The 26,702-nt window shown below is 40.6% G+C and overlaps 2 protein-coding genes across 15 annotated transcripts; both read left to right on the top strand.

Moving 5' to 3' along the window:
* Positions 1-163: 163 nt before the first annotated feature.
* On the top strand, positions 164-16,362 carry LOC415787 (fatty acyl-CoA hydrolase precursor, medium chain-like). 11 transcript variants are annotated; one of them, XR_006931231.1, is made up of 18 exons: positions 164-205; positions 814-925; positions 1,071-1,247; positions 4,218-4,422; positions 4,721-4,853; positions 5,114-5,247; positions 5,757-5,910; positions 6,168-6,269; positions 7,087-7,185; positions 7,674-7,814; positions 8,757-8,837; positions 9,686-9,833; positions 10,458-10,607; positions 12,349-12,421; positions 12,584-12,710; positions 13,141-13,224; positions 14,416-14,591; positions 16,230-16,362. XR_006931231.1 is itself a non-coding variant. In XM_040645934.2 (15 exons), the coding sequence occupies exons 1-15, from the start codon at positions 3,574-3,576 to the stop codon at positions 16,281-16,283; spliced, it is 1,761 nt and encodes a 586-aa protein (XP_040501868.1). In that variant the 5' UTR covers positions 3,531-3,573; the 3' UTR covers positions 16,284-16,362. The 11 variants fall into 11 exon arrangements, 2 of the variants coding, with proteins under 2 accessions (XP_040501868.1, XP_040501869.1); XR_006931230.1 differs by having other exon boundaries at positions 1,067-1,247; XR_005839074.2 differs by having other exon boundaries at positions 182-235.
* On the top strand, positions 16,274-26,657 carry CES1L1 (carboxylesterase 1 like 1). Of its 4 annotated transcripts, none has more exons than XM_015292452.4 (15): positions 16,274-16,361; positions 17,164-17,368; positions 17,975-18,119; positions 18,538-18,671; positions 19,008-19,161; positions 19,673-19,774; positions 20,723-20,827; positions 20,955-21,005; positions 21,449-21,589; positions 21,675-21,761; positions 22,695-22,842; positions 23,052-23,183; positions 23,398-23,470; positions 23,846-24,060; positions 26,121-26,657. In XM_015292452.4, the coding sequence occupies exons 1-14, from the start codon at positions 16,292-16,294 to the stop codon at positions 24,021-24,023; spliced, it is 1,725 nt and encodes a 574-aa protein (XP_015147938.3). In that variant the 5' UTR covers positions 16,274-16,291; the 3' UTR covers positions 24,024-24,060; positions 26,121-26,657. The 4 variants fall into 4 exon arrangements, with proteins under 4 accessions (XP_015147938.3, XP_040501870.1, XP_040501872.1 ...); XM_040645936.2 differs by having other exon boundaries at positions 23,846-24,065; XM_040645938.2 differs by lacking the exon at positions 20,955-21,005.
* The last annotated feature ends 45 nt before the right edge of the window (positions 26,658-26,702 follow it).

The following is a 26,702-nucleotide window of genomic DNA, read 5'->3' as shown; positions in this document are numbered from 1 at the left end:
GGGGCGGAAGGAGCCCGGACGCGATTATCCGCCGCACCGCGCGGGCACCACTTGTGCGGGAGTGCTCCCCCGTGGGCGAGTGGTGGAACGGCACTGAACTGCGCGCAGCCGTGCAGAGGAGTGGCGTGTCGGCACGGTGCTGAGCCCGGCCGGGAGAGGAGCCGGGCGGGCCTTAGGAGCTGGGCGGGGCGGAACGGCAGTGCCGGTGAGCGGAGGGGTGCTGTGGGGCTCCGAGGTGAGCTGGGTGCTGTGAGGTGGGGGAGTTGAGTCGCATGTTAAAAACGTTTTGCTTAAAGCGATGTCTTTAATCTTTGAGTTAATTTGAAAAGCGAACTGCATGTAAAAAAAATCACGCTGTTACAATAAGTGGAGCGATCGGGGCTGTAGTGGTGGTTATCACAAAAAAGAAACGATTGCCTTACGTTGTTATCTCTCGACAGCTTGCTGGCTGCCTCGAGGCACGGTTATGGGTAATGAAACACCTCCGGTTGCCCGAGCCACCTTCCTGGCAGCCGGCAGAAATAACAGCTTTACTCCTGTGTTACTCGCGACAAACGTTTGTGTAAGCAGCCCCGGCACAGCTGTCACCACGCACGAGGCAGCCGTTTGATCCCTGTCGCTGCTGCAGGATGCGGGTTGTGCACCAGGAACTTTTCTGTGTGTGACCTCTGACGGTTGGCTCTGGATGGAATGGCAGCTTCAGGGCACATGCACTTTCCTCTCTGTGTTGGTTTTGTTGCTGTGATAAATGGTTCTTTCAATTCAGAACACTGTAACAAACATGAAAAAATGTTTTTTTTTTTTTTCTCTTAGATCACTAAAAAATAAATAGCAATCTATCTACTTGATAATACATCTGATACTGATTTTGTTCACTGAGAAGAGGGAGAAAAAGGATGAAGAGCTGATGGCTCAAGCTGAGGAGGTGAGTGAGGGCTGTTAATGTGGCCCCAGAGCTCATTTGATCTGATAGGTCTCACTTCCTGTTTTGGTATTTTGAGGAGAAACTCTTTACGGTGAAAAAGCATCTAAAGAAAATCCAACTGACAAATTTCTCTATTTCAAGACAGGGTGAACTTACTAGCTGTATTACCCATCTGTGGTGGAGAAGATGGCTTTGCAGGCTTTATGTGCCTTCATGCTGGAGGTGAATGAAGTGCAAGCAGTGCAGAAGACCCTGGAGCAGTATGTTTTGCAACTGAGTGCTGATGACAATATTCATCTGGGAGATGTGAAATGAATCAAAGGTAGAGAAACACAGATCCATTATGTAGTGTGTTCTGCCAGCTGAAAACTGGGAGCAGCCTAAACTTGTAGATCCAACTGTGAAGAAGACCTTGAGGCTTATCTGTTTAAGGGCAGTTACTTGCTTTGAGTGTTGTCATGCTCCTATGGACTACAGAATTTTTTAAGATTTCTCAGCCAGCAGGGGAAAACTGCCCATTGGATAGCCAGCCTATTTCCACTATAGGAAGCTATTTTATAGAGAAGGAGTGGTTGTGGTCTTTTCCTTGTCTTTTGAGGGAAGTATGCATACCATACTTCCCTGCTGGCCTTGCTTTCTGACCTCCACTGAGGCTGCTCTGTTGCCTTGCGCAGTCATAGAAAAGATGCTATAATCTGGCCCTCAGCTTTAATATTTCATTTAATTTTAAATATGCAAAAGGGTTAAAAAACTAATTTGAAAGTTGGAGGCCAGTTCTTGCAGAAAAGCACACTTACCATGCTAATTGTAGTGCAGATATGCTAGCACTCGTTAAACCTTTGCAATAACTAAGCTTTTTTCTTCCTTTCTTCCTTTCTTCCTTTCTTCCTTTCTTCCTTTCTTCCTTTCTTCCTTTCTTCCTTTCTTCCTTTCTTCCTTTCTTCCTTTCTTCCTTTCTTCCTTTCTTCCTTTCTTCCTTTCTTCCTTGACCAAACTGATCTCCTTCTGTGATTTAGTGACCCGTCTGGTGGATGAAGGAAAGGCTGTTGATGCAGTCTACCTAGACTTCAGTAAAGCCTCTGACACTGTCTCCCACAGTATTCTCCTGCAGAAGCTGGCAGTCTGTGGCTTGGACAGGTACACTCTTGGCTGGGTAAGGAACTGGCTGGAGGGCCAGGCCCAGAGAGTGGTGGTGAATGGAGTTAAATCCAGCTGGCAACTGGTCACAAGTGGTGTTCCCCAGGAGCCGGTGCTGGGGCCTTTCCTGTTTACTATCTTTATTGATGACCTGGATGAGGGCGTTGAGTGCACCCTCAGTAAGTTTGCAGATGACACCAAGCTGGCTGGAAGTGTCGATCTGCCTGAGGGTAGCGAGGCCCTACAGAGGGATTTGGATAGGCTGGATAGCTGGGCTGAAGCCAATGGGATGAGATTCAATAAGACCAAATGCCGGGTCCTGCACTTTGGCCACAATAACCCCAGGCAACGCTACAGGCTTCGGGCAGAGTGGCTGGAAGATGTATAGAGGAAATGGCCTTGGGGGTCTTGATTGATGCTAGACTGAACATGAGCCAGCAGTGTGCCCAGGTGGCCAAGAAGGCCAATGGCATCCTGGCTTGTATCAGAAATACTGTGGCCAGCAGGAACAGGGACGTAATTGTCCCCCTGTACTCAGCACTGGTGAGGCCGCACCTCGAGTACTGTGTCCAGTTTTGGGCCCCTCACTGTAAGAAAGACATCAAGGCTCTGGAGCGTGTCCAGAGAAGGGCAACAAAGCTGGTGAGGGGTCTGGAGCACAGGCTTTATGAGGAGCGGCTGAAGGAGCTGGGATTGTTCAGTATAGAGAAGAGGAGGCTCAGGGAAGACCTTATTGCTCTCTATAACTACCTGAAGGGAGGTTGTAGTAAGCTGGGGGTCAGCCTCTTCTCTCGTGTGACTAGTGACAGGACTAGAGGGAATGGCTTCAAGCTGCGCCAGGGGAGGTTCAGGCTGGATGTTAGGAAATACTACTTCTCTGAAAGGGTGGTCAGACACTGGAATGGGCTGCCCAGAGAGGTGGTGGAGTCACCGACCCTGGAGGTGTTCAAACAATGTTTGGATGTTGTGTTGAGGGACATGCTTTAGCAAGAACCATTGGTGATGGGTGAATGGTTGGACTGGGTGATCCTGTGGGGCTTTTCCAACCTTAGCGATTCTATGATTCCTTTCTTCCCAGTTATTTGTAATCTGCAAACACATTTTTTGTTGTGTTTGTTTGTTTACAGGAATTTCAGTCAGTAGCTCTGAAGCTCTTTCAAATTTCACTGCTTTGTAGCACTTACATGATTCAAAATATGAAATAGTAAATATTTCAGTGGGAATTGAGGTGTGGATAGGATTGTAGAGTTAAAAACAGATTAACTAGGATAAGACCTTTCATTGTTCACAGTTGATGCTGGGCCAAATCATCCATCATCAGGATCAGGCAATGATTAGGTGTTACACTGAGGGATTGTATTTGTACTCCATTTCAATTACAGCTCTGAAAGTGCTTTCAGAAGGGAATTTAGCTGTGCTCCCTACTAAGAGCACAGTCAGCAGAGACCTTTGTACCAGTGTCTTCCGCATAAAAAACCAGAAAATAATCTGGAATCCAACTTGGGAGAAAAATGGCTCCTCAAACCCAGATTTCTTTGCTTTGTATCTTGGTTTGTAGTATAACATTCATCATTTGTGGACAAGAAGGTAAGATGCAGAGTCTTTTGATTTTGATTTTTGATTTTTTTTTTTCTTTTTTTTTGAACTGCTGATGAGGAAGCAACTGCACTAATAAATTACAGGGTAGTAGTTTTCAAAGGCAGTACCTCTCTTGTATTTGTATTAGCAATCTGCAAAAGAATATTAATAAGCTCAGTGCAAAAGTGACTTTTTTTAATGAAACTATTTTGAGATGTTTTTATGAAAATAATAAAAGGGCTTGTTTATTAAAAGGATATTGTTTTATTGAATGGTAAACTTAGAAAACGTTGACAATTTTGTCAGTTACTGTTTGTTCTGAAATTGCTTTTAAGATTTATGATTTTGCACAGTGTGTAAACTGTGTCTTGCCTAGCTCCAGCTGTCAGGAACAGAGCCAGCTATGGAAGTTTTCGGTGAGGGGAGTGTCATTGCACAGAAGTAAAATGAAAACTGAACAAAATTGAACAAGCTGAAATCTTCAAAATAAATTGTTCCCTAAAAAAAGCCTCAGTGAAAAATCTCTCTGATAATTATGAAAATGCAAATTAATCCTCCTGGCTTTTGTGCAACTTAGGACAGAAGGCTGCTGAACCAGAAGTGACTATTGCACATGGACGGCTCAGAGGAAAACAAGTAAATGTGAAGGGAACAGACAGACTTGTAAATGTTTTCCTTGGGATTCCTTTTGCAAAAGCACCCGTTGGATCTCTGAGGTTTTCCCCACCTGAACCACCTGACCCCTGGAATGATCTGAAAGACGCAACTTCTTACCCACCACTGTGAGAGCTGTTCATTTAATTTGTGTGTATTGTACTTGGTTATGCTTGTCAGCACTGTCATATTTGTTAGTGTACAAAGGTATTATTTTTAGTAAGGTGCTTGGATTGACTGGTAGTGGGTTATTTAATAAGAACTGTGGGATTAGGAAACATAAGGATTCCTGTAAGTAACAGACAGTTCAAGCGCCAAGTGGAAATTCAGTCTGATAAAGAAAATGTGTTTTGTCTATCGTTGGTACATAGCTGATATTTCAGTTTTATTACTAATAATTACACTTTCTTTCTTTCTTTTGTGAAGATGTCCTCAAGATCTGGCAATGTTGAAAAAAGCTGAAAAAAATTATAAAGAAAAACACATTCAATTCCGAACTTCTGAGGACTGCTTGTATCTAAATGTTTATAGCCCTGCAGACAAGAAGAACAAATTACCCGTACGTAAACCCATTGTGAAACCTTGTGTTCTACAAGGCCTGCACCTAATCATGACTCCTAAGACACTTAATTGCTTTTGAAAATGTTGTCCTGCATAAGCGAGACTAATATTATGCGAAATTCACAGTCCATTAACATGAAATTAGGCTCCCATTGACTTTCAGTGGTTTGAAGTTATTAATTCTCTGTTGTCTTCCCTTTTCAAATGAAACCTGCCAACCAGTGTGTAATGTATGTCTTATCCTTTCTTTTCTCAAAGGTAATGGTGTGGATTCATGGAGGCAATTTTGTATTTGGTGGTGCTTCTAGGTACGATGGTTCAGCACTATCAGCCTATGAGGATATTGTAGTAGTAATAATTCAGTACAGACTTGGACTCCTTGGATTTTTCAAGTAAGATGACCCATTTCACTTTTTACTAGATACCTTCTATCTTGCTTAAAGCATAAGTGGTTTTGTTTTCTAAATCAGATGAATTCCTACACCAGTTTCCCACTGGGACAGTGATTCAAATGTTGTAGTTGTCTGACATTAAGATATGAGAACGCTAAGAATCTGGTCCTTCAATTCCATTTGTATTGCCATTTCGTTATAGCCTACTATCAAATCATAGTTGGGCTTATTTGATTGTCTGTAGGGTGTTCCTTCTTGCCATTTCCTTCGTCCATTGTTGTGTAAAGCAAAAATTCATATCCTGAAAAGGCCAGGAGCCCATCTATGTATGAATGAACAAACATGGGTCGTAGATATGACTTAGATGTGTGAAGGTCTTTTGATTGGTAGGCTATGCAAATCTTTCCGTGGCCAAACTGCACAAACAGTAAATTGGTAGGGTTAATTTTATTCTGGTATAAGAAGTGTTACTCTTCCTGAGATGTTAGCTTATGCTGCTTTTCTTTCAGTACTGGTGATGAACATGCTCGTGGGAACTGGGCATTTTTGGATCAAGTGGAAGCTCTTCGGTGGGTCCAGGAAAACATTGAACACTTTGGTGGGGATCCAGGATCAGTCACACTCTTTGGTGTATCTGCAGGATCTTGCTCTGTTTTTGCACATGTAAGCATGCAATAGATACTCTAAAATGTCTTTAAAAATGTTTTAAAGTAAACTCAATTAGTGTAACATTTAATGTTTAATCCAGTTTTTGAAAAGAAGATGAAAGGCACTTTGTTCCAAGTAAGTCTGACCGCTTTCCCCAAAAGGCTATAAAAATGTGTATTTCCCCATTGAATGCAGAATCTAGTTGAGCAAATTGTTACAGGATAAGGACCATGACATAGAATAAATGCTTTCTGTTCCTCCCTTTTTGGCAGGTTTTATCTACTTTGTCTAAGGGTCTCTTTCATAAAGCAATATTAGAAAGTGGAGTTCTAATTCCCTCTAATAAAGATTTACTTCTTTCAGCAGATGTTAAGGTAGGATCATTTTTGCATTTTAAAGCTTTTATAATGGAACGTATTTCTAGTATCTGATTATTTGGTTAAAAGAAGAGGAAAATCTGCATGTTATGCAAACAAGTTGATTAGGGTTATATTCAAGGCATTTATATAGATAAATAGATTAGCACTAAGTAAGATTTTAATTCAAATGGTCTATATATTTTCGATCTTACCATGCTCATTTGATGTTGGAAATAGATTATATGGTTATGAGATCAAAATGTTTGTGGGTAGATTTAAGTATATTCAATTACACACATGCCTAGCTGGGCATATATCTAGTTTCATGCACATGGTTGAATGTGTTATGAGAAGTTTAATTAGAATCCAGAAGAAGCACTCAGTTTTTATTTGGCTATGGTCTTTTATGGAGAGGCTTAATTTGAAGTAAAAGCAAACAAAACAGAACAAACAAAACGTCTTGAAATGAAAGTACCTTTCTGTTTCTCTTCCTGAAGCTGTAGGCAGTAATAATTTGAAACTCACAAGCTGATTCTCTGAATTTCCTTATCTTACTTGATTTTTGTTACAGTTTTGTATTATCGCTACAGCAAGATCTGTTGTATAACAGTGAACAGAAATACAGCACAAAAGAGAAGTACAAAAGAATTATTTGTCTTAATGATCTAACTGTAGGATCTCTAGTAAAATAAAGTACTTGAAGATCTAAACTTGAAGACCTAAACTAGGCCTTATATAAAACGACAGTACTGCGTGCAGTGATCTTATGCATGTAAATTGCTTAAAGACTAACTCATAGCTAACAGTTCTTGTCTTTGTTAAAAATTTTCAGAAAATTGCAGATATATTTAAGTGTGAGACCAACAGTTCACTCTCACTAGTAAACTGCTTGAGGAACCGGGAAGCAATGGATATAGTCTTTAACAGTACAGTAAGTGAACCTCTACTTAGTAACAGATTTTTTTTTTTAATGGCACCCTTGCAAAACTTCAGATCAGCTTTAGACCAGAGTTAATAATTGACCTGTTCCAAAGTTAACTTTTCTGAATTTTTGTCAAAGTACACCCAAATATTCAAATTATCTCACAGACCTTTTCTTTAGTTAAGACTTTTTTTAGTGAAGTGTCACAGCAACTGTAAAGTTGCGTGCAAGGCTCAAATGTAAGTAGATCTGAATGTCAGCTGTAAACAGTACAGGATCAGGAAACCATTAAATTATATCTTAATATACCCCAACTGGGCTAGCATTTCATACTGTTGTGGGAAACTAATTGTGCGTTACAGTGGCCATCGGTACCCAGATTTCCTAAGGCCCTTTTTTGCACCTGGAACGCTAAATGTGGATGTTTTATTATGTGATTTAAAGGAAAAAAGGAAATACTATTAACAAGTAATTTGGTGTTTTTTCTACTCCTTCAGGAAATCCCATTTCTTCCTTTAGTTTTGGATGGAGTATTTCTTCATAAGTCACCTGAAGATATATTGGCTGGAAAAGAATTTAACGTGGTCCCGTTTATGATAGGAGTCACCAATAATGAATTTGGCTGGAATGTTAGATCTGTAATTTAACATCTCTTCTTCATTTTTTGGAATGTTGGTATTAAATAATGCAGGTGATTCTGAGAAGAGTAGGTGGGGTCTTTGCTTGTAGAACACTTTTTATGTATATGCTGTTGGGAATATATACAAAGCAAATTTTGCTTTCATTCTGATTTGGTAGAGACCCAGAACCACTTGGTCACAAAGCAGTAAGACAGGATCCATTCTGCATGCTGAACTGTCAATATTATATAGTATTTTCCAGAAAATGTAATGCCTTATCCAGGCAGAGAAAGTGAAAAATAATGCTGCAGTCATTAACTTATTACTCTGCAAAATAAAAACAATCCTTTCCCCCACAACAAACACGCAGGTGTTACCAACACAGTATTCTGGGTCAATACATTGAACATTCAAAAATGCTGCACTGATCACTGTAAGCAGCTTACAGTTGCTGTACAGTGCAGCAAAATGTAGGGGATGAATTTGTCCCATCTTTCTTATCCTCTTTGTTTTATAAGTATTCATGCTTAGCTTTGTAATACAAAGCATTTGTTCTGAATTTATGTAGTATTCACGAGTCTCTGGGAGAGGGACTGCCAGTGATCCAAATAGGATCTCCCCTACCTGAGTGAAAAGCAAGCCTTTGAGACACAATATGCTTGTTGTTTAAATTTTGCTCCAATGCTCCCCAGTCTTACAAATCTCTTAACCATGTGTGTTGATTGAAGGATAAAGTAAGTAGTTAGAATGGCTGATGTAGTAATTTTTATGAATGAAACATATGCTGCAGTAAATACAAGCTCTTGAAAACAGTTGCTGCATTATCCTACATTTTCGCATATGACATGATGCTTCAAAAATAAATATGAGTAGTAATAAAGTGGAATAAAGTTGTTAAAATATGAAAACTTTGGAGAAGTTAAATGGTTCTAGCAACTTCTTTTTTTTTTTTCTGTGCAGACATCAACAATACCAGCTTTGAGGGATGTGGGAGATAAAAGATCAATCACTTCAGCTTTAGAGTTTCTACTATCAATGATGGTAAAAATTGTTGCACTAATCTAATTTAAGAAGTAAAACCTCTTTTTGGTGCATATACCAGATTTGTGAAGTTCAGTGTTCTCTAATTTTCTACTTGCGCGGAGTGTTACTGAGGCTTAAGGTAACATTACAGTTTGAGGAGAATCCCAGTAAAGCTGGCAGGACTACAGTGTACAGAGCTAATCGGAAATAGGTTTGCATCAGGCCTAGATTCTGGGAAATACCTTTTTCCTTCCAGAAATCTGAACCAACATTTTTGCATTATGTATTTGTATGTAGGATTACTGTAATGGTGCCTTACAGTATTTGATATCCAGTCTCCTGGCTATTGGGTTTCAAGGCAGCGTTTTTCAGTAAATCAAATATAGCTTTTTAAGTAGTTTCTGAAAATATTTTGCACTCTTTGTTTTGAAATGTATCTGTTGAACAGTAAATTGTAATGCCAACAACCTAAGCTGTGTTTAGAGATCCTCATGGTCTTGCCCTCTGTTATTCCTGTCTATTTTCTCCTGAAGAAAACAGATGCCAAAAGCATTGTCAGGATGGGTGAAATTCCAAACTTCTGGAAATTAATTGATTCCTAGAGAATTTTAAATCATATAACTCTGTTGTGAATTTTATCTGAGACGTGTTGTTTTGTTTTGCTTTTCACAAAAAATGTCAATGAGTTTTGTTTGTCATCATGCTTTTCCATCAGTATGGGTTGTACCCTTTAGTTTTCTACCTTTGTGGAATCTCTGAAGTTTCAAACATGACATTTTTAGCTGCTAATTGAAGGTGATAGTTTTTCTGTGTTCCCCCCCCTCCCCCCCGCCCCTTTTTTTATTATTTTTTTTAAATTTGTTTAGAATTTACCAGCAGAATTGTTGCCTGTAATAATGGATGAATATCTGGGAAATACAGATGATCCTGCTGAGCTACGGGACCGATTTCTGGAATTGCTGGGGGATGTATTTATTGTCATACCATCCATCAAAGCACTGAGTTATTACCGGGGTGAGCTAGTGAACACTCTCTTGAAAACAGTCTCAAAATAGGACACTCAAACTTTTCACTGCATGCTGAATTAAATGGTATAGAAACAAATCCTGTTGTGTAGGTAAGCCTTCTTGAAAATCCCCCTGGGAACTTTGAGAATGAAGAGTGATTTAGGTGTACAGGACCACATCAAGCAAATGATGTCTTTACTTTTGTACTTGTATTTTGTACTTGGGCTTATATTTACGGTACACTGAGATAAGAAAAGGATAACACAAGTAGATGTTTGCTACGTGAAGTATACAAGCTTAAAAATTGAAGGAACCTGGAATTTCCCCTTTAGCCCACTACTGCTTGGGAAGTCAGCAGCTCTGCAGTCTGGAAACTTTGACATCTAAGTGTAGGCAAGGCACACCAAAATATGCAAAACTGGGAAATAACTGGATTTTGTTTTCTATTGGTATTCCTGAGATGATTTTTTCATTGTCTTAATACTATGCATTCTTTCTTTTTAATTAAAGATACAAATATGTATTTGGGAATAGTGTTACATTCAGAAATGTGTCCAGTTGCCTGTAAAGCATTGTACATATTTAAGGTAATACTTACATGCTTCTCCTACAACTCTCTAACATCTTCTAGAGTCTGGAGCTCCCACCTACTTGTTTGAGTATCAGCATCGTCCAACTTCATACTCGGATACTAAACCAGAGTATGTGAAAGCTGATCATGGAGATGAAGTTGGCTTTGTCTTTGGAGGACCTTATCTGGCGGGTGACATAAGCCTGCGGGGTAAGAAATTGAACATCAGGATTTATTAATAAATTACTCTCACAGTACTGACATTATTCAGTATTGGTACTTCCATTTTAATCCAGTTATAGTGCACATGCTCGCCGTGAGATCAAAATATATCTCTCTTGTTTGAATGTGTTCTGCGTTACTATATTCTCCATTCTTAATTACATACAGTTTGCTGTTTCTGAAGCACAGGAAGTTACATATATGCTGCAAACAATGTGGCAAATGCTGATGTTTTGTAGCAAGTTTTCAGTCATAATACTGACACTGTTCATGAATTTGCCATAGAGCTTTGACTGAGAAATAAATTGAGGGAAAGACTGATTAAATCTCTAGCGGGAGATGAGCAAGGTGCTCAGAAAGCAGGAAATCTACACTGTTTCCTTTACTTGAGTTATTTCAAGTAATGTGTCCTCTTTTCTGGGAAATGTGACTGGCTTTCAGGCTCCAGAGAATGGGTTGCAGTCTGTTTTGCAGAGTGTTCCAGCTTGTGTTCATTAGAGCAAGGCTGGAACTCCTGTGTTTCAATTTTGGAATGAAGGTCTAGGAACTAGGTTAAAGTGTTTCATCCCATGACTCAGTTAATAAGTCATCTTTTTTAAAAAAAATGGAACTGGTCCATTGAGGAAGAATTAAGAGCATGCTCTCCCAAATTGCCATAACAGTTTGGGCAATCTCGTAGGATTTTGGAAGCGTGGGCTCTGGTTGCTTCAGGCTGAATCCTCTGGCGCCACAGTCCAAATGAACGTGCTGATCCCTGAATGGTTCGGTGAAAGGTTTCACACCCTCAGGAATATTGTGAATCCAGCACTTGCCACTACTTGCATATGCCTAAAACAGTAATACCCAGAAAGCCGTCATTTCTTTCCCATGAAGTAGATTGGGTACAGTTCTCATTTGGAAAGAAAATCGTGAGAATGAGAATATATAGTTTTTTCACCACTTTTTCTGCTTTTATTACCGTCATTTTCACTGTAGTTCATAGTCTGTTTCAAAGTCCATGCAAACTGAAGTTTTTTTTTTTTACTTCCATGAACTTTAGAGCAATCCAGCTGCATTGTAACAAGCATGAATTAATCTGTTACTAGAGTCTTTTGATTCAGCTTACATCTTGCACCTACTTTTTACTTACAATATCCTGCTCTTAGAGAACAACTAGAGAACGCTATACAGTCCTCTTGCTACTTTCTCAAATTTGTAAGGAAAGCATTCTACTAGCAGGTATTCTTTGTGATGTGTTGAGGTATATTTACATGTGGCCATACTTGTAACTGCATCTAAGGGAATAATCAGGAAATGCTGAAGCACGGAATTCCATCCTCTTGTATCAGAATGAAGAAGCCTTTGCCCCATCACGCTCAGAACAGAGAATTTCAGTCCCACAAAGCTAGGATGAGACCTACGGCACTAAACCACGTGGCCCATTTCCTCAGTTGTAGTGGGACTCAGGAGACGTTGGTTTGTTTGTTTATTTATTGGATGTGCTTCTGGTTTCCTGGAAGGATACAGGCAAATCCTGTCACTCCCTCGTACCTCAGTTCCACTGCCTGTAGAATAATTATGCTGATTTCATTCATGAAATCTTCCCTCGATGATTTCAGAAGTCCTGAAATCTTATCTCAGTGATTACCGGATTGCTGACGTATGTCAGTTGTGGTGCTTTTGTTGTAACCAGAAAGTTGTATCAAGACTAAAATGTTTATAGACAAAAATGCTGTTTTTTATTTCTCAGATGAAGCAACAGAGGAAGAAAAGAACCTTAGCAGAACTCTAATGAAGTACTGGGCAAACTTTGCTCGAAATGGGTGAGAATTAGATTGAGATACGTTACTAGAAAAATACTGTAACTGCTATCCAAATGATTCCATACTGAGTCTGTTGTATTGTTGCTTTATTCTTAATTGCTGTAATTTAATTCCCTAATGGATTGGAGATTATATTCACACTTCCTTTCTTATTGTTTACAGGAGCCCTAATGGGGAAGGTCTGGCTGAATGGCCATCGTATAATCTAAATGAAGAATACTTGGAGATAAATCTAAAGCAAAGGAAAGCCAGAAAGTTGAAGGAAAAGAAGGCAGACTTCTGGGAAAAGGTGATGTTTGAAAAGCCAACCAGGAAAAGAATGGAAAACAAGAAAGTTAATCTGGAGCTATAATTTACCGTTTAACCATGCCTAATAGGCATAGTATTTAGGGTAGCAAAGGGAATTATTTAACATATTTTGGAGGATAAAATATCGTGTCCCTTCCTTTCACCTTTTCTTCTCAGTTCTCATATTGACGCTTATTTGCTGTGATCATTGCAGTGGACCAATTTCCACTTTGTGATCCTTTGCTGTTCCCTCGGTTCATGTCCACCACAGAAGCCTCACCTGTTCAGTACAGTTAACAGATCTGTCTGCTCCTCAGGTTTTTCTGTAGCTTTGCCACTGCTGAAGAAGAATGTGGCAGCAAGGTTGTGTTAATAAAGCTAAATCAATAAAGACCTGATTTGCAAGTAAAACTGACTTTCTTCTGTCAAAGATAGCGGTGATGTCCCAGAGGTTTTGGCCTGATTCACACACAGGAACGTCCTCTGAGATTTTTCACGAAAGTTCTGTTCTGTGGGTGAGTTTTACAACTGAGATAGCAGTACATTTCTGACCGTTGTGGTACCTCGTCTGGAACAGTAGTGCAGTGCTGGAATTCAGAGTGCTCGTAGATTTTAGGAAAGGAGAGAAACGGTCTCCACTACCCCCAGTTTCTTTCTTTTTAGATTAGCAATAACTGCCCTAGAAGGATCAGCTGTGGTAGCATTAGCTTTGTGCTTTCTGTATTTTCCATGGCGCTTTATTTACACGGCGTTCTAGGCCGCGCTCTGTGCCATCTGTCAGTTCCAGAGTGCCTCTTAGCACTGGCTCACAGGCCTTCATTACTGGCCCTGCAGAGAGACTTCATTCACCAGAATTACTCCAGCGCCCATTTCAGCTTGGACTGCCAAGAACAAGCCTGGATCGCATCCTTGCAGCATTGCAAAGAACTTCTCTTCTGTGTCGTACATGCTTCCCATGTGTTACTCTGAGGCTGCTCCAGTTCTCCCAGCCATATTGCTGACCATACTGCTACCTTCCAGCAGCATTGTGCAGCTCTGTAGATTTTATGGGCTCTTCAGCTTTTTTTCCTCCCCTTGCCTTTCCTTAATGTCCCCTCTGTATCTCTGCAAGATTGTTCTACTTATATCCTACTGTTACTCCCTGGCCATCTCTTGTATGTGAAAGCCTTGACTGGAGAAAACACGGCAGAGTTCCCAATCTCTTTCTTCCCGAATTCTGTTGGCAGTCAGGACTTGAGAGATCAGGTTAGTGTGTTTGCACAATTGTTGTTTTGATTACGTGGACGTTCTAGGTAACCTCCTGTCCCTTGTCCTTTGTTGTAGTTGATGTGTTTTGTGAGGGGAAAATAATCTTGATGGATATTCATTTCACGCACTCGTCCCTTTGGAGCTGTACCCCTCCTTTAAAAGGGGAAATCCAGGCAGCACTGTATGTGTATGCACAGAATATATGCTTGTGTTGGGTGTGCATGCAGAGAAGTGCAGAGGAACTGACTTCTTACAGGTAAACACAGTGGTCCAGCTTCATTTAGTCTTCACCAAGGGCTGAGTTTAAAAAACGGAGGAATTAAAAAAAAAAATGAACTGTCCCTGTTTTAAATGCATATTTCTGAATGTTTCTACCCTGCATAATTGTAGCCATACGTATTTGTGGGCCCTCTTTTATCTCTGCACCCATAAACATGTTATTTGTCTCTGTTTTTCAGCTATTGAAATCAAGACGTAGCAGTACATTAGGGTGCAGGAGGCAAATGTCATCATGTGGCAGGGTTTTTCTGCCTTGGTCTCTGACTTGTGCATTGTTCACTGATTGAACGTGAACTGCAAAATGCTCTCCATTAAAATGAAATGCCAGGCAGCATTCAAGAATTCCGCTTCCCAGGTATGTAGCACTGCTTCCAGGTTCCACTCGTCTAGTTTACGTCACGTAGAGTAAGGATTTCTACATTTGCAGAAATCTAAGTGCAGTTAGTAGATCCTTAGGCCAAAGGCTCCATAGCCGAGGTGGCAAAGAGCTAGACCCAGTTTGTTTATTTTATTATGCAAGTGAGATTAGCAGAGTGTACAGATAGTGTTTACACAAGCAGTAATTTCAGGACGGCAGCTACCTTTGACCTTCAAGTTGGATATCAATGTGAATGTGGATGGGATACAGACATTTTGTACAATGTGTGTGTGAGCTTGAAAAAGAGGGTGTGACAATGAATGACTGAAGAGTGTTTGTGGCACTTAGGGTCATGGTTTAGTGAACATGGTGGTGGTGGATTGACAGTTGGACAAGACGATCTTCATAGCGTTCTCCAATCTGAACAGTTCTATGATTTTATGATTTTCTGTGTGGACCTAGAAGGTTCAAACTTTAGGTGCATTGCTGTGCAGACTGATCTCAGGCCAATTTTCTTGGCATGAGCTTTGCTGTTGTGAAACAATTAAAAAAAAAAAATAAGGGCTCTGAAGGAACATCCATATAACCCAAAAATAGACTAAGATGAAGCTCGTGTCCATATTATTTGTGTACTGCCAGCTGTTTGCTCTCTGTGCAGTCCATTTCAGTTTCCCAGATTTGCCTACACGAGTTGTAAATCACACCTGTGCAGACATGAACAAAGCCATGTCACAACGGACCATTATGTGCTTAATGTGTAGAACTAATCTAATCTTAGGGCATGTAGAACTAAAAAAACAGGTGAGTCACTGTTAAAGACAAAAATTTACAAAACAGGAATCCTAGGTAAGATCTGTTGACAATGGTGAAAAAGAAAAGAAAAAGAAATGGTGGAAAACAAAAGCTGAGCCTGGAAACAAAAATCAAACGCTATCACAAGAGATGGATAATCTATTTCTATTCAGTGCTTTCTTGCTTTTCTTTCATATCATGCCCAAGGATACATGTGAGTTCATATGGAAGTAAACCCTTCTGATGTTTCAGAGGGATTAAATGTGTTCTTACCACTCAAATCCTTGAATATGGCTCCTGTACTGCAGTAGTGGAGAAAAGTTCTCTTAGGTGTTGCAAAACTTGTGTATCGTGTGATACTGGCCAAACGTTTCTGAATGCACAGGACTGCGTGGCGGGTGGAGTACTGACCCTGCAGGATAAGCTAGAATTTTTCCAGTATTGCTTTTGTCAAAAAATAGGAGAGTTTTCCTGGTTTGTTCTCTGTGTAGCAAAAGCAAGTCCTGACTTAATTGTTGAAGACGGTAATGGTAGTGGCACTGCAGCAGGAAGAATCTCCTGGTGTTCTGAGGACGGTTTTCAGTGCATTTTTAAGCAAATCCCTGCTGCCTGAAGTTCAGTGCAGAAGTGCTATAAGGATCCCTAGGCAGCCTTAGTGTGTGAGACTTCTGGGGCCGTTCCGCACAGCCGAAGGTTCCCTATTCCCACGTACGGTTAAGCTGCATTACGCTCCCTTTGGAGGAGTGCCATTCGGTCCTGACAGTTGCTCAAGGCTGGCCCCGGTCGATTTGGTTCACAGCTTGAGCACTGCTTTTCCTAATCAGCGTTTGTGTTGCGCAACAGCTGTACTTACAGAGTACTAAAGGCAGTGCACGGAGTGGGTCAGTGTGTGAGTAGGCTGCAAAATGGCAACTGAAAAGAACACGCTGCTGTCCTTGATTCTCACCGCCGGGATCACGGCTCTCGTAGCGACTGGTAAGCTTCCAAAATGTTGTTTACTCTTGCCTGCGGTGAGGAGCTAGAGTGCATGTGAAGTTTTCATCCCTGTGGGAGTCCCAGCTTAAAGGAGGCCCCGGACTCCCAACTCTGCTGCACAGAACTGAGGTCTGAACAGCAAAGAGCTCTTTGTTTCTTTCTCTGGTCTGCTTTCAGGCATTTGTCTCCTTATTCTTTCTCATGTGCAGCTAGCAAAACTAAATTCCTATTGTGAAATTTTGTCTGCCGAGTCAGAGTCCAAAATGCCATATCTGTTGTTGATTTTGAGAAATTTGTCACCAGGATTGAAGTAAATCTTACCTGAAAGTTTGCACCACTTGTGGGTGCCTGACTGTTTGCAGATATGGTAGAAGTTTTCTCCTGTATCTGTAGGTTCTATCCAGATTCCCAAATATGTTTTGTGCACCCTCAGATCCTTTTCTAAATCAGGAAATGCCTTTTTTTTGGGGGGGGGGGGGCAATCCGGTGGACTTTTAAGTAAGAACAGCGATCTACAAACTTTACTGATGTTACTGATGTGTGTGGAGAGTGAGCAAATTATATGGTGCAGGCATGGTGCAGCTGAGGGAGATCATACCTGGGAACGCTATGGGAATGAAGGCTGAACTAATGTCAGCTCTAGCGATTAGCGTTTGTTGAAGGCATGTGTTTGAAAACGACTTGTTGAAACAAACAGTAGGTGCATATTCAGGTAGCACTTGACACACTCAGCTGTTAGAAAGCTGCCAGTTGCTCGCTAGTAGACCAGTCCGTGATGTGATGTTGTGCACGCAACCCCCAGGGCAAAAAGCAGAGCAACCAGAAGTGGTGACCAAATACGGGACTGCCCGAGGATACCAATTCAAAGTAGATGCGGCTGAGAGGAGTGTAAATGTCTTTCTGGGACTTCCTTTTGCTAAGGCTCCTGTTGGACCACTGAGGTTTTCTGAACCCCAGCCACCTGAGCCATGGAAAGGTGTCAGAGATGCCACTTCCTACCCACCAATGTAAGTAGAGCAAGAAGAAAAGCATTCATGTTCTCAGTGATTTTATATTGCCTGCGGTTTGAGGGCACTGATATGCAGGGTGATCCAAAGCCACAAGGATTAACTCCTTGGTGTCATCTCACCTCCTCCCACATCTGCTACAGAGAATGCGTTTCTGAAGAATTCTTTATAAGCTATAATGCTAAATGAGTCCCATGCTTAGTAGGCCATGTGAGTAAATCCACTTGTACTGCTGCCCTTCTTTAGTACCAGTAGCTCAGTAATTGCAATACAAAATGCTACTGAAGTTACAAAATAATCATCATGCATTTTATGTGAAGTGACTTATAGCTCTATCTATCTGCAAGTATACTTCTGTAATGTTCTGAAGCATGCAAAACTACATTCGAGGTCAAATTGTAGTGCTCTGGACTGTGGCCCCTTTTTACAGGGCTTACCATGCCAACTCAATGGAAGAAACGTATTGGAACTTAAAACTTCATTGGATGTTTTCTGTTGCACGAAATCCAGAAACATACCAGAGATTTGTACTTTGCAAAAAAGCTGCACTCTGTAGCTGAGAGATTTTTTAATTTCTGTTGATTCTTATTTCTCTTATTTTTTCAGGTGTCTACAGGACAAAGTATTAGGACAGTTTCTGTCAGATGTTTTTACTAATAGAAAAGAAAAAGTTCGTCTCCAGATGTCTGAAGATTGCTTATACCTGAATATTTACACACCTGTTTCTACAGAAAAACAGGAGAAGCTGCCTGTAAGGAAAATCATTACAAAACCTCTCGCAAGCTTGATGGCTTCTATTTTTGATGGGACAGATTAAGCCTGACCTTGAATCTTGTAACAGCTTCCTCAGGATTACAACACATGTACAACACACTTACATCTTATACAGAATGTGGACCTTACTGGCACAGTAATAAATAAAATCTGACTGATTTTTTTACAGAAGTAGTGTTGGATTTCCTGCAGGGGCACTGGTAAAATTCAAGTATTCAATGGAATCAGTGCCTGTTGTGAGGCTGCCAGTCTCCAGTTTGAAAGACGTTGACCATTTGTGAAATGTAATTTCACAATTAGGACTCACGAGTGAAGCAGCACAAGCTAGGATATCTAGTCTGTATCACAGGGAGCTCTTCCCTGTGCTGAACCGTTTCTGTTTTTTCCCCTTCCAGGTCTTTGTGTGGATCCATGGAGGTGGATTAGTTCTAGGAGCAGCATCATCCTACGATGGTTCAGCATTAGCAGCCTTTGACAACGTGGTTGTTGTGACAATTCAGTACAGACTGGGTATTGTTGGATACTTTAGGTAAGATATGCTGTCTCTGTTTTTGATAAGTGATTTCCAAACTTACGTGTGCAAATCCTTTGTGAAATGACCTGCAGGATACTTGTTTTTGCAAATAAACTGCATGTTTCTTAATTAGACATGCAGCACTTGGGAGCAACTTACAAGTCCCAGATCTGCTTCAGAGACTGCTCTGGCTTGATAGCTGGTCTGATCTCAGCCCTTTTCAAGCCAATTCTTTTTAAATTACATAGAGAGGCTCCCTCACAGCTGATTTCTTATGCTGCAGACTGAGTTTACCTCTGAGTTGTTTTTTTTTACATCAAGCTTTTAAAGAAATCTGTTATTTCTTCCTAGCACTGGTGATAAGTATGCTCGTGGTAACTGGGGGTATTTGGACCAAGTGGCAGCTCTTCAGTGGATTCAGGAAAATATCATACACTTTGGAGGAGACCCAGGATCTGTCACCATCTGTGGAGAATCTGCAGGGGGAATCAGTGTATCTGCTCTGGTAAGTTCACCACAGGCATGAATGTTTATTATTTGAGAAACGAACCCACTGTACACGGTTGTTCTTAGAATGTAAATGAAAAGTCAGTGCCAAAAAATGGGTGGCATTAGCGTGAACCACAGATCACCTTGGTCTGATGTACAATGTGATGACAGTGCAGCTTCTGACTGTTGAAAGTGTTCTTTTTCAATGCAGATCCTGTCGTTTAGAATCCTAAATGTTTATTGTTATCTTCAATAATAATCACCTGATGCCTATCTGGCTTGCAGTGCTGTTCCATGAAGTCTTGTAAGCAAAGTGTGATGGGAGGGGAAGGGCAGGCATGAACTTATCCCTGTTAATGCTGCCAGGGACGTTTGTACAGCAGAACTATGATCAGAGGCTACAGAGTATCAATCAGATGACATTTTTTCAAAAAAGGCAGTTTCTGCTATTGAAATTCTATGTCAGTGATCAGAAGGCACTTCCAGTAATGCTTGTTCTTGTGTCTGGTTGGTGCTTTTTTTTCCAGGTCTTATCTCCACTGGCAAAAGGCTTGTTCCATAAGGCCATTTCAGAGAGTGGTACTGCAATCAGGGCTTTATTCACTGATAAGCCTGAGGAAGAAGCACAAGTGGGTATTTTGTGGCATATATAATTTTCAGATAGTTTTGAACATCTTAAACGGTTTATTCCTAATAGTGGATCTAGATATTTTTCTTGTGGAATTTCAACCACATTCACTAGAGGCAGTATTCCTGTTTGCAATAGTACACGTTCAGTGAAACTTTTCTTTCCAAATACCCAACTATCCACAGATGTCTGAGTGAAAGCAGAAGACTGAGGAAGCAGAGAGGGAAGGCATTGAATGAGTATGAAATGTAAAGAAATAAAGTAACTGTCTTCAGAAAAAGTTGAGCTGGTATTTTTGACTGGAAAATGGCACCAGATTCTAAATACTGTTGTCTTTCCCTCCTGTCAGGAGCCCGATGTGCTCAAAGTAACACAAGTGTATTCAGCTTAGTTATAATTAAAAAGAAGAGCCCAATTCAACCCAATTTGTCATCTGTAACAAGCGACCTGCAAGTGCTTTGTTTTGCTAACCTGGGGTGTAAAAGAGGCAGCATTGCACTGAGGTCTGTCTAAGAACAGCTGAGAAATTGCATTACTTCATTCAAAAAGACTGTGTGTCATTGAGAAGGGTGTAATGTGCTCTTTTTTTTTCATCACCTACGTGGTTATATTCTATGTATGCATTACTCTAACTACCTTATGCCATCCAGACTTCTCAGCCCAGTTTGTTACATACCAGAACAACTACCCTGGTGTGCTAGTGAATGAAGATATTATGATGGAGTAGGTTTTGTCGTTCTGTTCAGCCCACAGCGTGAAGGGTTATGAAGGCTTCCTATCTTGGCATCTGCAGCTGAAATACTTCTGGCTTTGATGATCCTTTCTGAGGAACTGAGACCACTTTCCCCTCCTCCTCTGGACTCCAGAGTCAGGGGCACATAGAGCCCTTCTAAGGGAAGTATATGGATAATTAGTAAATGAGAATGTGACTCATTTCTATTGATTGCAGAGAATTGCTGCTGCATCTGGCTGTGAAAAGTCCAGTTCCGCTGCTCTGGTTGAGTGCTTGAGAGAAAAAACAGAGGAAGAGATGGAACAGATAACTCTAAAAATGGTAGGTATACTCCTTGTATAATGAAGGACATTTCAGATTTGATCATAACAGAGCATGCTATGTATGTCCTGCAATAGTAAGAGAACTTGAGGTCTATCTAACACCTGCCCCTTCTTTATGTTTTTAGGATATGACAACTCTGAAACTATGCTATACGTCACCTGGGAAATGTGAACAGGTTCCTTCTCTTTAATTCTGTATGGGCACTGAGCTACACATGTTTCACTGTCAGGTTCTGTCAAGAGAAGAGGCAAGAGTATGAGATGTCACAGTTCTCGTGGAGAAACTGAACATTACTTACCATCATAATTATGTTCCCTAGATTTCTTACCACAGTGCTGGCTTTCCTGTTAGTTTGCAGTTCCAATGTAGAAGTTTGGTTTTCTGTCACCTCTTCACACGTTCATACTAGGCTTGTTCTAACTAAGAGGAGATGTAAATTGACAGTAACCTACATTTCATGAATATTTAAAGTACAATGCTAAGATTTGCAAATCTTCTCTGGTTCAAAACATCTATTGTATAAAATTAAGAGAGCCTGAATATACACTTCTTATATTTTCACTTGATATGTTTATTTGGTGATGTTTTTGTTTTGTTTCTTTGTTAATGTTTCTCCAGCCTTCCATGTTCATCAGTTCAACTGTGGATGGTGTATTTTTTCCAAAGAGCCCCAGGGAATTGCTGTCTGAAAAAGCAATCAATGCAGTCCCATATATAATAGGAGTGAATAACTGTGAATTTGGATGGGTAATTCCTGAAGTAAGAGACTTATAATAGCTTTATTTAGATATAAGTCTGTGGATATAAGATTTCCTCATAAATATGTGTTCTCTTTGTCATGCAGATGATGAAAGTTCCTGATTTTACAGAAGGTCTGGACAAAGAAGTTGCACGTCAAGTATTACAGAGCTCATTTGTATTATCATTTAAGGTGAGAGACCATTTCCAGAATAAGCCAATGCTATTTCTTCATTGGGATAATGCCATGTTCACATTTCGTATTGCTAATAGTGATGAATCAACACAGATGATACTCGAAGTCTCTATCCTAAATGCCTCATCTTTTTAAAAAGGAGTTCAGTGGAAATCCAGGAGCAATGCAGATAAGTAAACATAGGTCCCATGACATTCAAGATATCGTAGGTTATCCAACATATGCGTTCTACTGGCAGGTATGACACAGCGCATATAGAACACACAAGCCTTTCTGAAGCTTCACATGCAGACTAGAAAGGGCACCTTGCGGGGATGCCTGAAATGGCACCAGGAGACCTGCATGTAGGCTTCAGAGATTTCACTTCCCTGTGGATGACAAAGCTGTCAGCTTTCTGGTTGCTTTGTGCTCTCTTGAAACTAGGAAACCAAAAATTACAGATGAATAGGGAAGAATTAAGAGGTTGGTAAACATAGCCAGTACTTGTAAAGGATCATGTAGAGCCATAGGAATCTATCATAATCTGGGAATGGCAGAGCCCAGGGTTGCTCTGAAAGGGAGTAAATTATGGCTGTCTGCAGCAAGAAATGGATCTTATGAAATTTAGCAGGATTTCTTTTCTCTTAGGAGGGTTGTTTCCACAAAGGGAAGGACAGAGAACCATATCTGTCTCTTAGCATCACCAATTGCTATTTATCTAGAGGTATTTGAGGGCATCCTTTTTGATCTTGCAAATCTCTTTTCGCTAAGAACATCTATGTTAGTTGAGGGTGTGCCACTGTGAACTGTGAGCTCTGCTTGGGCGCAGTAGGGGATTGTCTCTGAAAGATGGTAATGTTTGGAGTCTAGCCAGACACATGCAGGCGCCACACACCAGTACGCTGTTACTTCTTTTAATATTCATTATCATGTTTTTGTTTTTTGTTTCAGAGTGTTCCATCTGATATTGTAGATCTCGTATTCAATGAATACATAGGGAAAGCAGAGAGCCGTGCTCAGGTGCGAGATGGCCTTCTTGATGCAATAGGGGATCACATGTTTGTTTTCCCAGCCATTGAAGTGGCTGGATACCATAGAGGTGAGTCTGTAATTCAGCATCTATTCAAACAATTGTTGTCTTCCATCCTTGAGCGTGTCTGTGGACATGATGTATGTATCACACTTTGTTATCAGAAGAACTGCTAGTGTTTTCATTTGATCAAAATAGCTTGTGGTGAAAGTTTATCATCGTTGTTGTGTGGCATTTGCAACACTAGCACTCTTGTTTTTGATTTTATTTCCTGTTAGATGCTGGCCACCCAGTCTACTTTTATGAATTTCAGCATCGGCCAAGCTCAGCCACGGGTGTCGTACCAGAGTTTGTAAAAGCAGATCATGGAGATGAGATTGCCTTTGTCTTTGGAAAGCCGTTCTTAGCTGGTGATGTATCTATGCTTGCTAAAGAATTCTTTTGAAATCAGCATTGTTATTAATTTCACTTCCCTGAGGTCTTTCAGAATGGAATTTTGTTTAGAAATAATAGAATCCGAAGCCCCTTTGCCACAGAATTGTTTACAGTGTATTGGAATTGATTGGACTGCTGTTTTTTGAGTACTGATCTTTGACTACTGCCATTTCTCCTCTCACTTTGCAGGGAATGCTACAGAAGAAGAAAATAAACTTAGCAGAGCTGTTATGAAATACTGGACTAACTTTGCTAGAAACGGGTGAGATCCGAAGCACTAACTGCAGCTCATTGCTGCGTAGCAGCAGCATGGCTGTAAACGTGGCGGAATTTAAGATAAGTACTGAAACAAATAGTTTCTCTTCTTAATGATTGCAAGAAAAACTCTGGAAATGAACATGCAATCCAAAATAAAATCTCGGAGGTATTTGTATCTGCAGGGGAGGATTAAATCCCAAAGCAATGGCAAGCATTATTAAGTGCGTGCTATTCCAGTGATGAGCATTTTGATAAAAACATGCATGTGTTCAGGTCCTTGAATGGTGTCATCTGAGCTCCTGTTAGTCTTCTGAAACAATCTCATGTTGACAAGTCGGAGCACCAATGGAAAGGTAACTTTCCATTGTTTTGTTTCCAGAAATCCCAATGGGGAAGGCTTGGTCCATTGGCCTCAGTATGATCTGGATGAAAGATACCTGGAAATAGACCTCATCCAAAAGGCAGCAAAGAAACTGAAAGAAGACAAAATGGAGTTTTGGGTACAGCTCACAGAACAAATGAGGAGTGAAAGGAGGAGAGAACGCACAGATTTGTGAGAGCTGCGGAGGATGCATTTTCCTTTTGCAACCTGAAGTAAGGTCAACGTTAATTTGTCAGAATGCAGATTTTAATCTTGACTTTCTAACTCACTAATGTGTCGTTTGTTGTCATGATCACAGGAAAACTTCCCTTGATTCTCTATAAGAAATTATGTTTACAGAATATGCCACAGGTGTCAGAATATGTGGTTTGTTCCTTTCGCTCTTCCTTATCGAGAGTGTCCTTGGTCGTCATTCTTACAGCCTCCCTGTGAGGAGAAGAGCATCCGTCAAAAACCAGCCGTGGGATCCCAAGTGTTTTCCTATTCTGTGAACTGTCACGGAGTTGTCTAGACCAATCTAGATAAATCTATTCCCGTGACAGGGGGCAGTAGACCCGTCGGCCCCCTGGTTCCCAAAAATGGGAAGAGAAAAGGGAAAGGGGTAGTGAAACGGGAGCTGGGCTCAGAGAAGGAAAAGAACGGAGCAGCGGCAACGATCTAAGGAGGAAAACGTATTTTACTAACTATGGTATCGGAATGCAAGATAACACAATATAATACAATCTAATTGAAATTAAGGGTAATAAATCAAAAAAGAAAGTTCCCGAAACCGAAAGGCCTACTTGAATGAAGGCGCACGGCTTGGAAGCACACCCACTCCTCTTCCTGGCTGCCAGAGAGAGAGTCGAAAGAGCCAGATCCCATGACTTGCGTGATGTATCTTCCTTCTCTGACTGTGAGGTCCTCTGGGATATGTAGTTCTTCTCTTTTGAGAAAAGAGAGTTCTTCTCTTTTGAGAAGCAAGTATCTAAAAGGATGTCAATCCACGGAACTGGAGTATTAACTCTTTAAGTAACCATGCTGTAGATGATGTTATGATGTGGAATACCAATAGCAAAATTACAAAACCATGACACTGTTGCAAATCCTGTATGAACAAATAACTGTTCATAAATGTACGTACTGCCAAAAAGTGAAAACATGACCAAGGCCTGGGTGAAAGTCCCTTTTGTCACATGACTCAGTCAGTAAGTCATCTTTTCCGGAAAAATGGAACTGGTCCATTGAGGAAGAATTAAGAGCATGCTCTCCAAACCTCTCCAAATTGCCATAACAGTTTGGGCATTCTCGTAGGATTTTGGAAGCATGGGCTCTGGTTGCCTCAGACAGAATCCTCTGGTGCCACAGCCCAAATGAACGTGCTGATCTCTGAATGGTTCGGTGAAAGGTTTCACACCCTCAGGAATATTGTGAATCCAGCACTTGCCACTACTTGCATATGCCTAAAACAGTAATACCCAGAAAGCAGTCGTTTCTTTCCCATGAAACAGATTGGGTACAGTTCTCATTTGGAAAGAAAATCGTGAGAATGAGAATATATAGTTTTTTCACCACTTTTTCTGCTTTTATTACCGTCATTTTCACTGTAGTTCATAGTCTGTTTCAAAGTCCATGCAAACTGAAGTTTTTTTTTTTTACTTCCATGAACTTTAGAGCAATCCAGCTGCGTTGTAACAAGCATGAATTAATCTGTTACTAGAGTCTTTTGATTCAGCTTACATCTTGCACCTACTTTTTACTTACAATATCCTGCTCTTAGAGAACAACTAGAGAACGCTATACAGTCCTCTTGCTACTTTCTCAAATTTGTAAGGAAAGCATTCTACTAGCAGGTATTCTTTGTGATGTGTTGAGGTATATTTACATGTGGCCATACTTGTAACTGCATCTAAGGGAATATCCTGGAAATGTTGAAGCACGGAATTCCATCCTCTTGTATCAGAATGAAGAAGCCTTTGCCCCATCACGCTCAGAACAGAGAATTTCAGTCCCACAAAGCTAGGATGAGACCTACGGCACTAAACCACGTGGCCCATTTCCTCAGTTGTAGTGGGACTCAGGAGACGTTGGTTTGTTTGTTTATTTATTGGATGTGCTTCTGGTTTCCTGGAAGGATACAGGCAAATCCTGTCACTCCCTCGTACCTCAGTTCCACTGCCTGTAGAATAATTACACCGATCTCATTCATCAACAGTCCAGAAATCTTCTCTTGATGATTTCTGGATTGCTATCAAATTTCAGGGTTTTTCTCTTTCTTTCTTATTGTTTACAGGCATCCTAATGGGGAAGGTCTGGCTGAATGGCCATCGTATAATCTAAATGAAGAATACATGGAGATAAATCTAAAACAAAGGAAAGCCAGAAAGTTGAAGGAAAAGAAGGCAGACTTCTGGGAAAAGGTGATGTTTGAAAAGCCAACCAGGAAAAGAATGGAAAACAAGAAAGTTAATCCGGAGCTATAATTTACCGTTTAACCATGCCTAATAGGCATAGTATTTAGGGTAGCAAAAGGAATTATTTAAAATATTTTGGAGGATAAAATATCGTGTCCCTTCCTTTCACCTTTTCTTCTCAGTTCTCATATTGACGCTTATTTGCTGTGATCATTGCAGTGGACCAATTTCCACTTTGTGATCCTTTACTGTTCCCTCGGTTCATGTCCACCACAGAAGCCTCACCTGTTCAGTACAGTTAACAGATCTGTCTGCTCCTCAGGTTTTTCTGTAGCTTTGCCACTGCTGAAGAAGAATGTGGCAGCAAGGTTGTGTTAATAAAGCTAAATCAATAAAGACCTGATTTGCAAGTAAAACTGACTTTCTTCTGTCAAAGATAGCGGTGATGTCCCAGAGGTTTT

Source organism: Gallus gallus, chromosome 11 (assembly GCF_016699485.2).
Source record: "Gallus gallus isolate bGalGal1 chromosome 11, bGalGal1.mat.broiler.GRCg7b, whole genome shotgun sequence".
In the NCBI taxonomy this organism is placed as follows: domain Eukaryota; kingdom Metazoa; phylum Chordata; class Aves; order Galliformes; family Phasianidae; genus Gallus; species Gallus gallus.
Note: the sequence above shows the minus strand (reverse complement) of the source record. Positions and strands in the feature narration are given on the sequence as shown.